The 12,500-nt window shown below is 27.7% G+C and overlaps 1 protein-coding gene across 4 annotated transcripts in view; it reads right to left on the reverse strand.

The window, feature by feature from the left end:
* The window catches only part of 5-HT7 (5-hydroxytryptamine receptor 7), a 123,515-nt gene that overhangs the window by 59,945 nt on the left and 51,070 nt on the right, over window positions 1-12,500 (reverse strand). For all 4 annotated transcript variants that reach the window (XM_035867111.2, XM_035867108.2, XM_035867112.2 and 1 more), the window contains 2 exons: window positions 6,720-6,999; window positions 176-471 (listed from right to left, as the gene is read on the reverse strand). In XM_035867111.2, coding sequence (XP_035723004.1) covers window positions 176-471; window positions 6,720-6,848 — 425 coding nt within the window. In that variant the 5' untranslated portion in view covers window positions 6,849-6,999. The remainder of the gene's footprint in view (window positions 1-175; window positions 472-6,719; window positions 7,000-12,500) is intronic.

The raw sequence follows: 12,500 nt of genomic DNA on the forward strand, positions 1-12,500 counted from the left end.
AAGAAAAAAAAAATAACTAAAAAACATAAAAAAAAACTAGCAAAGCTTTCTTTCGACGTACTTTCGACGATAATAAATTAATAATAATAATTAAATAAACAATAATAATAATAATAATAATATTAATGATAATAAAACTTAGAAAAATTTGAAACGTTCGTCGATTGGAACTTACCGATCGAGAGATATCATACATAGATTGAGAATACTGGCGGTGCAACTGAGTACATCGAAGCTAACCCAAAGATCACACATAAGCGCTCCGAATGTCCAATTATGGGATATCTCATATAGCAATGCCATCGGCATTACCAGGAGCGCCACGCAGAGATCACTGACAGCAAGGCTAACCAATAGATAGTTGCACGGTCGTCGTAGCTTCCTAACGAGGAATACCGCGACGCAAACCAGGATGTTTCCAATGACAGTGCCGACGATAATGCCTACCAGCACCAGGGCGATCAGTATAGCCTGTTTAAAGAAAAAACGATCAAATCGAAATCAATTACGTTTAAATAATACATCATTGCATTATTATTAAATGATAATTCTTCGATACAATTTTATTTTATTTTATTTTATTTTATTTTATTTTATTTTATTTTATTTTATTTTATTTTATTTTTTCGTATGTCGTATATATTATATATTATTGGATATGTAAATTAAATATGAGCGCGAAAATTTCGGTCACGTGATATACATTTGCATTTTTTTCATGCAAGATGGCGTGCCGATCTCATTTCCTCGATATTTCGTTTTCTTTATCCGACGAATTCTTGAAGAAGACGGACACATTTAAGAAGCATACTATTCGTTCTTATCTTCATAATTTTATTATCGTTTTTAATATTCATTATCTCTATTTATATATTGTATACATCTATTGTTTCTTACATAATAAATCGGTCATTAAACGTAATTTCATTATCGAAAGATTTTTCTAAGAGGTTATGAGTTCAGATCGCATCAATCGGGTAAATAGCTTTTTGAAAATTTTAAAGAGACACTATATTGGAGAAGATGCATAAACGATCGCAACTTCTATATGGATTATGTTTTCCACTTTTTGATGGAGATTCTATTTCATGAGAATCAAGGAAGCAACGGGTACGATTGCGCTTTATCAACTAAAGAGATTAAATAATAGTACAGACGTTGCTAAGGCAACTTTGTAATTTAAATGATATTTTTTCTTAATTGGAATTACGTGTCAAATTCGACGTTATTATTTATAATGACGATAATCCAAGTGCATTGAAATTGTCAAGGAATTTCGTATTCCATGCGTGAAACAAGCATATTAGCGATAAGCCATCATTTCATAAGGGAGGTTCTAAGCGATGAGAAAACTGAAGTTATAATATTTGTACATGAATTGATATGATTGCCGAGACGTTTTAATCAAGGCATTAAATTATCCGAAACATATCAAATGCGTTAAAGGTTTTAGATTTAGATAATTAAGTTCTTTTGGCGCTTAATTTAAGGAGAAGGTATTTAATATGTAAACTGTTAAATATGAGCACGAAAATTTCGATAAATGTAATATATCCAATTATATTTTTCCCGTGTCAATCTCATTTTTTCGATATTTTCTTCTCTTTTGAATTCTCACGAATTCTCAAAAAATCGTACACGTTTATAGAGTACATTATTCTATTCGTAAAAAAAAAGATTTTTATTTTATTTTTGTTTATAAATTAATTAAATTTTATTAAAATTATATAATTTAATATTAAATAGGATAAAAATTAAATAATGTTTAGATATTATTAAAATTAATGAAAATTAAAATAAGATAAAAATGATAATAAATAGAAAAATTTAGTGTCGGCATCAGTTATTAAATTAAATATTATATAAATTAATTAATGTTTTATGTTGAATTATTTTTTAAAATATAAATAATAATTTATAATTTGATGAAATATAATAAATTATAATTAAAATTTTTAAAATTTTCAATGTCAAAAAATTTTTGAATTAAATTAGAATTAGATATACTATTATAATATATAAAAATATATAAAAAAAAAATTAAATGATAAAACATATTAAATTTATAAGTTTTGACGGTATTTAAAATTTATAAAAATCTGTATAGTAATTGATGATTTCCACGATAAGATTTACTTAATATAAAATTTATATATATTTCTGTTTTCAGTATTTAATTAAATTAGATAGAAATATAATGTATCTATAAAAGAAAAAAATTCCAATTAAAATATAGTTTTATTAAGATTAATATGGATTACAATTAATTTAATTATTTAGATTAAAAAATTTAATTATTTCATGAAAATGAATTTAAAAGTAAATTTAATAAATTTAATAAAGAATAATATAATATAATTTTTCAACCCGATAATAATATAATATAACGAGAAATCGTTCTTATCCCAATCAATGTACACAGTCTATAATAAGTATAATCTATACGAAGAAGATATATATATATATATATATATATATATATATGTGTTTATTAAAATATTTGATATACATAAGCAATAATATAATGAATAATCGTTAAAATCATAATATTTTAAATATTCCGACTACATATTAATCGATATACATACATACATACATATATATGTACGTATCTATGTACACTGAAGACATTTATTACTACGTATTTATCAATATTTCTATAGAAATATATACATATTATCGAGTCTTTTTATAAACATAATATTTTATATCTGCCAATTTTATCTTTACACTTAATATGAAATATTTAACGTTAAAATAATAATACTTTGAATAAAATAACTTAGAGAATAACAAAATGAACGAATGAATTATTAAAATCTTTTATATGGAGCTCAGGTATTCCGATGTAAATTAGATTTACTCCATCTCTCACCTTCTCTCTCTCTCTCTCTCTCTCTCACTCTCTCTCTCTCTATCTATCTATCTAGTTCTCAGTCTACAGCTGTGTTATCTTTGATGCGTCACGCTTGAAGTTATACAAAGGACTAAGCAAGTCTCCCGTAGGTGACACGGTGATATTACTTTGTCCCTTCTCAACGTTTACGAACACGTTTGTTTATATTTTAAGTTGAATTACGTGATGTGACCTTTTATATATTATATCTTATCTTAGATACGTAGTAAGTTATCGTTAGTCGACGGATCTCGTCTTTCGTCGTTGTCATCGTTGTCATCGTCATCGTAAGTAATATCACAAGAAATATATCAAGAAAACGAATATAATTTATATTCGCGAGCGAATATAAGTCTTAAGTTAAATTATTTCAATCGATTTCTCAGCTGTAACATCCCTCGTCTCTCTCCCTCCTTTCCCTCAACCATCATAGCCAAGCTCTTCATCTAATTCCATCTCCCTTCATCTCTCTACGTCCACCACACGTTCCTCTTCCCTCCCTTTTCACCTTCGTACTCTCTCTTTCACGTTCATACATATTCCCAATTACGTTTACGCGCCATATTCTCACGATCGATCCGTTCAACCGTAAAATACATCAGGCACCTACGAGATGTATGTATATATCTAGATATATACGTACATATAAGTACATAAGTACATAGGCATGTATGTATGTATTTATGTATTCTAGTTGGTTTCCTAAACAATGCCAAAATTTCTCTATCGTTTCTAGACTTGGCTCAGCTCGTTACATGGCTTTGGTATTCCAGATCGCAAAAACGTGTATTTTTCTATAGACATTGAAATTAATGAGAATGTCTTTCGCCCTATACGTAAGCGTATATAAATATATATATATATACATATATATGTATGTGTGCATGTATTTATATATGTATGTATGTATGTATGTATACATGTATATATATATATATATATATATATATATATATATATATGTTTGTATGTACGAATGTATGCATATACCTATATATGTATGTAGGTTCTGTATCATCGATCTTTGGTTAATGAAAAAGAAAAGTAAAAAAAAGAGACAGAGAGAGAGAGAGAGAGAGAGAGAGAGAGAGAGAGAGAGAGAGAGAGAATGAGAGGAAAAAAAGAAAAAAGGAAAAACGTGGCAACGATTTTAACGTTCGACGTGTATCGTTACTTCCTGACGAATGCATCGAGATAATTAAATGAAAAAAGGAAAAAGAAGGAAAAGAAAAAGAGAAATAGCAAAAAAAAATATTTGTCATTCTTTTAAAAAGAGGATTCTATTATAAATAAATAAATAAATAAATAAATAAATAAATAAATAAATAAATAAATAAATAAATAAATAAATAAATAAATAAATAAATAAATAAATAAATAAATAAATAAATAAATAAATAAATAAATAAATAAATAAATAAATAAATAAATAAATAAATAAATAAATAAATAAATAAATAAATAAATAAATATATATATATATATATATATAAATAAATTTTTCTTTCGTCTTGAGAGATAAAACGAATAAGGATAAAAAAAAAAAGAAAAAAAAAAATAAGAAAAAAAAAATTTCAGTTTTCTAACCTCATATATAATGGACCGACACTCGACCCTATTGCCTCTTCTCTTCTCTCTCTCTCTCTCTCTCTCTCTCACTATGTCTCTCTTCCTTTCTCTCTATCATTCTTTGAAGAGATTCGAGAAGAGAGACATGCCTTTGAGAGGGAATTACCCTCATGCGAGGAGTGTTCGCCCTACGTTTCAGTAAACAACACCCTAGAAAATTGTGATTTATCAAGCACGATACTCTTTGATCGAAAATTTTTAATCTCTTCTACGTATCTTTTATCTCTTTCGACAAATAAAAGAAAGAGAAAAAGAAAAAAGAAAGGAAGAAAATAAAAGAAAGATTCTCTTGAGAAATTCGATTGACATACAGAGAGACAGACAGAGAGACAGACAGAGAGACAGAAAGAGAGGACAGAGACAGAAAGAGAGAGAGAAAGAGAGAAGCACAGTTATTGAATTCTCTCTCTCTCTCTCTCTCTCTCTCTCTCTCTCTATTTCTATCTATCTATCTTTCTCTCTCCTGCTCTCCCTTGCTCTCTTTAATCGTACGAATTCGAACGTTCAATTAATGAACTTTGGTCCTGAGACAGGTATAAAGAGAGATAGAGACAGAGAGATAGTGAGATAAAGACAGAGATAGATAGATAGATAGATAGATAGATACATAGAGAGAGAGAGAGAGAGAGAGTAAGAGTGAGAGAGAGAGAGAGAGAGATTAAGTCTTCGTCGACACGCATCGAAGGTTGGCGTTAGATTCGATGAAGTTTAAACACAGAGGAGCAATCCATTAATCAAACAGGTAGTAGTTCGTCTACTCGTACGTCCTGATGCTCCTGCTTCCTGTATTTGAGTAGAATGGGAGGATCTATTAATTTATTACTATCTCCTATCCTCTAACTCTCTATGGGTGTACGGTTTATGGAAACCCCTGGTCTCTTTTATCTATCGTATTTCTCATTGGCCTGACGAGTTGAAACGAGCGTATACGAGCGAATAGAACACACAACTATAATGGTGGATCGTATGACGGTGACAACTAATGGACCGTGAACTCGAACGAGAAACTATATAGTATGCAAGAGTACTTTTTTAACTTTTTTTTTTCACCCCTTTTCTACTTTCGCGTCAAAATCCTCCTCCTCCTCCTCCTCCTCCTCCTCTCTCTCTCTCTCTCTCTCTCTCCCCTCCCTCATTCACGCCCCGATCCAATCTTGAATCGAGATATTTCGATTGTTAAATACTAGTCGATACGAATTGTTCAATCTTTTGAAATGATTTTTTTTATACAATGATTTTCATTAATTAATTAATTAATTTATTTATTTATTATTATTATTATTATTATTATTATTATTATTATTATTATTATTATTATTATTATTATTATTATTATTATTATTATTATTATTGTGATATAAAAATTGTTTAAATAATTTCGTTTTAAAAATTACAAAAAATTTGTGAATAGCTTTTCAAAGATAAATTTGATAGGAAATCTTTTATATTATACGTATATATATATATATATATATATATATATATATGTATGTACGTTCTAATACATTCCAGTTTGATTAGAATAATTAATATAAAATTTTTTTTTTTTGCGAAAATAGAAATAACTTATTTATTAACAGTGTTGTTTACAGGGTGATTTCGAAAAAGAGGAAAAAAAAGAAGACATAAATAATAAAAAATAAAAAAGAAATTATATTTTTTTACAAGAGCACTTAAGACTTACGAGTTAGACTGTAAAATTGTTTTGTAATGAGAGATTGAGAAAAAGAAAAGGAAAAAGTACAAATTAAACTAAATAAATAAATAAATAAATAAATAAATAAATAAATAAATAAATAAATAAATAAATAAATAAATAAATAATTAGCCGAAACAAAAAATCACGAGCAAGAGAGTAAATATCGATTTGTTTATTTTCTTCTTTTTATTTTTGTTTCTCTTTTCTTCTTCTTCTTCTTCTTTTTTTTTTTCTTTTTTCTTTTCTTTAAGTCGTCTAAAAATTTCCGGCTCATCCTAACACAAAACTTTAAATCGTTCGGCCAGAGTCTTCTCTCTGGTTTGATTTAAGGTTGAAAGGCTACAAAAAAAGGAAAAAGAGAAAAAAAAAGAAAGAAAAAAAGGAGAAAGAAAAAAGAAGAAAAAAAGAAAGAAAGAAAAAAATAAGAGGTCCGAGAGGAGAAGAGGAAAAAGGATCCATTAAATTTATCTCTCAAAGAACGACGATTGAATATACCTGAAGAGGCGTGTAAAGCGAATGCTTTCCGGGAAATCTTGGTAGTAACTCGTCGATGTCGTTGGTAGCGACGGTCGTCAGATTGAAAAATAGGGTGTCCTCCGTGGTGGTCTCGTCTTTCCCCTCCATACGACCCTAGCCGGAAGTCAGGAGCATCCCAAACGCCCCCCTCGCCAATTACTACGTCATGCTCCTTCTCTCCTTTCGACCGTGGCCCTCCACGGTTGCTCCGAACGCGCATGGGAATTTCTACCTTCTAACTTTTTGACCTTTGACGATCCTACGATCAGAAGAAAAAGAAAAAAAAAAAGAAAAAAAAAGAAACAAAAAAAAAAAAAAGAAACAAAAATCAATGAATGTATTATTTGTCTGGTCCATAATATTGTTTTCATTTATTTATTTATTTATTTGATTATTTATTCATTTGTCAAAATTATTATAAAATTATTATGCATCGCATAGTTACAGCTATATGCTAGATATAAATGTTATAATAAGTTATTCGGATATAAATGTTAATAATTATTCAATATATAAATGCGATTTTCTTTTTTTTTTCTTTTTTCTTTTTTCTTTTAATTAATAATTATTTTAAACTATTAATTATTATATTAATTATTATTGTACAATATTGAGCATAAGTACGATATTATTTGTTCGTCTCTCTTTTTTTCTTTTTTTTTTTTTTTTCGTTTAATTAAAAAGTATTCCAAACTATTGATTATCGTATAGCATGTTGTACAATGTATCAATTATAACTGCGTTATTATTTATTCAACTTTTTTCTTCTTTTTTTCGTTGTTGTTCAATTAATATTAAGTTCGAACTATTAATTATTTTACAAGGTATTATGCAATACCGTTACTTTTTTTCTAGTCGTTCTTCTTTTTATTATTATTTTTCTTCTTTTTTGTTTTTGTCTTTTGTTTCCTTTAAACAATACTTCTTTCAAAATTATCAATCATTTATAAAAACGTCGACAGTTGCTCGAGGATGAGAAAATGTGTGTTTGAAAATGATTAAAAAAAAAAAAAAAAAAAAAACCATTAGAGATAATTCGTTAATTACGATTTTCGAGTAATAATTATTATCGTCATTGGATTATATTAAATAAAGAAAAGAGAGATTAACAAATGAAAAATAAAGTAATTAATTCGATGATCAAAAAGGATCGTATAAGTGAAATATGACAATAATGCAAGAAAATAATGTTTTTAATAACTCGGTAACATTTTCATATAATAACTTAAATGATATTAAAGTGGTTTTGGTGTGTGGAAAGAGCTTGATGGATTCAAAAAAAAAAAAGAGAAAACCAATCTCTCTCTCTCTCCCTCTCTCTTTTTCTGATATGAGATAAAGAGATTGGAAAAATATTCTCAAACAGTGCATGTTATTCGTTCGCAAATAAATTTTCTCGATAATTTAGAGTTAGCGGTTCTTTTTTCTTTTTTTTTTTCTTTCTTCCTTTCCTTTTCTTCTTCATCTTTTAATTTTCCTTTTCCTATCTTTTTTATTGTAAAAAACATTTCTTTCGTTCTGTTTTATTATTATTATTATTATTATTATTATTATTTCTTTTTTCTTTTTATTTTCTCGTTTACTCATTTTTTTTCCATTTCTTTTTCTTTTTTCATTTTTTTTCAATTTTATATCCAACGAGATATATAACTTTAGGAACATTTAAGCTTCTATCATTTATCTTCTATCTCTTTTGGAAGAGTTCACAAATTGAACCGTATTTTTAGCCATTTAAAAAAGGGGGGCCACTTTTAACGCAGCGGTTGAAAGTATCTGAATCGCTGCACAGTTTCGTAAAAGCCACCGCAAATTCCCCGTTCTACCGTACGTTCGTCCCTTCATTGCCCTTCTCATACCCGTATTTCCCATCACCTCCACTTCCCAACCAACATTTAAAATTTTTGGAACTTTCGACTTTAACATCTCCTGTAATCAAGAGAGCTTTTCTTCCTCAAGCTTTTGCTAGAGAGATAGAGATAAAGATAGAGATAGAAATAGAGAGAGAGAGAGAGAGAGAGAGAGAGAGAGAGAGAGAGAAAGAGAAAGAGATAGAGAGAGAAAGAGAGAGAGATATTTCCATAAAATTCGTGAATGAAGAAAAAAGTCTATTAAGTTTCAAATAATCCCATTTTGATTAGAATATATTTCTTTTCTTTTCCTCTTTCTTTTTCTCTCTCTCTCTCTCTCTCACTTTCCGTTTCATTTTTTTCCTTTTATAAAATATTTTTATTTTAATTTTTTAATTTTCAATTTTTATATATATATATATATATATATATATATATATTTCAAATATACTCTTCTTTTAGTAGATCGATTTGAACTCTTGCGATATCGTGAAAAAGTTTATATTGAAATAAAATAAAATATATTTATTATGGATATATCTTACGTACGTAAATCACCGAAAGAAGGATCAATGTAGTAATTTGAAAACAATTTACATTGACGTTTGAATAAATCTTAATAAACGTTCTATAAACGAACAGGTATACTCAAAACGAGGGGTGATGCAGAGAATATTTATATGTACACAAACATATATACACACATACATAAAATATATATACAAACGTATATATGTGTTTGTGTATATATATATATATATATATATATATATATATATATATATGTATGTATATGTATACGTAAAAAAAAAAAAGAAAAAAAAAAGCTTATAAAAGATATGTAAACGGTGTAATGCGTCGATGCGTTATCGTTAATAGGAGAAACTCGGTTTGCAGATTGCGCGGTATGCGAAGCAATTATCGATGGTAAACCTTCTATAGTGCACAAACGCAAACGCAACACGGGAAACTTCGCTTTAACGTCGGAAAACACCATTTGCATTTCTCGGCGATATTCATGAGATTAGACTGAAGCTTCCTATTTCTCTCTCTCTCTCTCTCTCTCTCTCTCTCTCTTTCTCTCTCTCTCTCTCTTTCATACATACGTGTATATAAACGTATATATATTTTAGAAATGGAGATAATTTCATTGATCAAATCGATCCTAACAATTTATTTTTTTTTGAATGACATTTATTGTTATTTTTTTTTCTTTTTTTTTTCGTTAGCTTGTATAAAAATTATTTTAAACGAAGTATTGATATTTGTTTTCTTTTTTTGATATTTATTAGAATGAACGATAGGAACGTCGATAAGTATTATATCCAAGGGGAAAAAAATGAATCGATGAAGTTGGCGCAATATAATCAGACGAATTTTCATGAAATCAATTTATTTTCGTTTCGATGAATTCTCTAGTAATATTGAAATTATCCGAAGGGATTATAATTTTTATTTAATTAAAATAAATATATATATATATATATTTATATATATTTTTGGAAAAAGATTATAAAAGTTGACATATATGTATATATATGATCATCTGATTCGTCATCGTCATCATCGTCTATCAATTTATTTTTCTTTTTGATTTCATTTTTAATTGTCCCGTATCAAAATCTATACATAAAGCAGATTGTCTATGTACGTATAAAAAAAAAAAGAAAGAAAAAATAATACTATATAATTAATTATTGATATCCTAGAAAGTGGAATGAAGTTAACAAAAATGATCGGTCGATCATTATCGGCTATATTTACGTTCGATTAGATCGCAAATTTTTAAAACATATACGAATAAATTTTCACGTAGTATTAATCTTTTATTTTCTATCTTTTAATATCATTAAATTTTTTAAACGATTATTAAGGACCATTCTTGATAATGATCGATCTGTAATTCGTTAAGGAGAGCACGGGAATTGAAAGAGAGGTAAGTGTATCGATCGTAAATGATGATAACGAAAAAAAAAAAAAGAAAAAAAAAAAGAAAAAAAAGAAAGAAGAATAGAAAAAAATAGCCAAAAAAAAAAAAAAGGAAAAAAAAATCATCGGTGATCGTGGGTGGATTTTCGATAACTATTGAATCGTAAAGGATTTATGTGAAAGAATTTCATTTAGAACTTCGTTAATATTCGATAATCAAAACCTTTGAGAAGATCTTCTTGATTATCGAATGAAATGATAAAAGAGGAAGAAGAAAAAGAAGAAGAAGAACAAGAAGAAAAGGAGGAAGAAGAAGGAGAAAAAGAAAGGAAGGAAGGAAGGAAGGAAGGAAGGAAGGAAGGTAGAAACGAAATCGAGCTAGTAAGGTAGATTTTTCGAAAGATAATACGGTAAACTCTCAATTTCCCGACGTCGCTCCCAGAAGATTCTCTCTCTCTCTCTCTCTCTCTCTCTCTCTCTTTCTCTCCTCTTTTACTGTGTACTCCATATCTGGAATTTATCCAGGACATTGCGTTGCTATCGTTATCCTTCTTCGTAAGTTCCTATTTTTCTCTTTTAAAAAGCATATACGTGTATATATATATATATATATATATATATTTTTTTTTTTTCAATCCACGAGTATATAAATATATACAGTTCAACTTTTCCCTCCTTTGTACGTGTGTAAGTTTTTACCCCACAAAAATCTTTTTCCTAATTTCTTTATAAAGATATCGTTAATAAATTCGATCTATATTTGATACAAGTCGAAATTCTTTGAAACAAGATCTTAAACGTCACGTTAAATCTATAGTAATATTTAATTTTTCAATTTTAAATATTACATAAGAACATTTTTTATTTTTATCATATTTTATTTTTATTATTGTATTACAGAGAGAATTGTTTTTATGAAAAAGAAAAAAAGAAAAAAAGAAAGAGAGGAAGAGAGATAGAGATATATATATATATATATATATATATATATATATATATAGAGAGAGAGAGAGAGAGAGAGAGAGAGAGAGAAAGAGAGAGAAAGAACATGATAGCGGAAAAATTGAAAATATAATAAAAATTGAAAAAGTAATTTTTTTAAACGAAATTTATTTGTTCTTTCATTCATTTATTTATTTATTGATTTTTTGTTAACGTAGTAATATGTCGTTGTTATAAGAAAATAATTGATGTGTTTCCGTTTAAGACAACGAATAGTTGACATATTGAAAAATGATCTTGAGATTTAATGTATTTCGTTAAAAAGGAAAAGAAAAAAGTCAACAAGCTCTATAAAATTCACTTCCTTTTTCTACCACCAGCACCATCAGCAACACCCTTCGCCCGGGTTGTTAGAACAATTTTTTAACTGGAAAATTTTCCGTGATTTTTCTTATATAAAAAATTTCTATCCTTATTCTTATAATTATAATATATTAATTATATGTTATTCCTTTGTACATTATTTTTTATAGAAAATATAAAAATTTATAATGCTTTGTATGTATGTATGTATATATGTAAACATTTGAATATCGTATAAAGTTAATAAAGATATTACAAAGAGAAAGAGAGAGAGAGAGAGAGAGAGAGAGAGAGAGAAATATTTTCACGAGATAAACTTAAATTAACGTTTAAAACAGTGATCGGTAATTCGACGAGGAACGTTATACTACGAAGTTAAACGCCATTGTTAATTATGACGTTAATGAGAGTAAGGAGAGTAAAGAATTAATTAACGTTACCCAAGTCATGAAAATCGAAGATAGTGAAAAAGTATTAGAACGAATACAGAAACGATCGATCGATTAGATTTTCTTAGAAATCTTACATTTAATTAGAACTATAAGATCACTTTGTGATTTTCATTATTATAGAAAAATAACTTTCATAGTTGCTCTTTACAAGCCCCGTCCCACCCCTATCTCCCTCTCCACTTACCCAATCGTTCGCCTTTCTCTTATCGCTCGCCCTTTCAGAGAGG

Source organism: Vespa mandarinia, chromosome 5 (genome assembly GCF_050613455.1).
Source record: "Vespa mandarinia isolate Hongniang chromosome 5, ASM5061345v1, whole genome shotgun sequence".
In the NCBI taxonomy this organism is placed as follows: domain Eukaryota; kingdom Metazoa; phylum Arthropoda; class Insecta; order Hymenoptera; family Vespidae; genus Vespa; species Vespa mandarinia.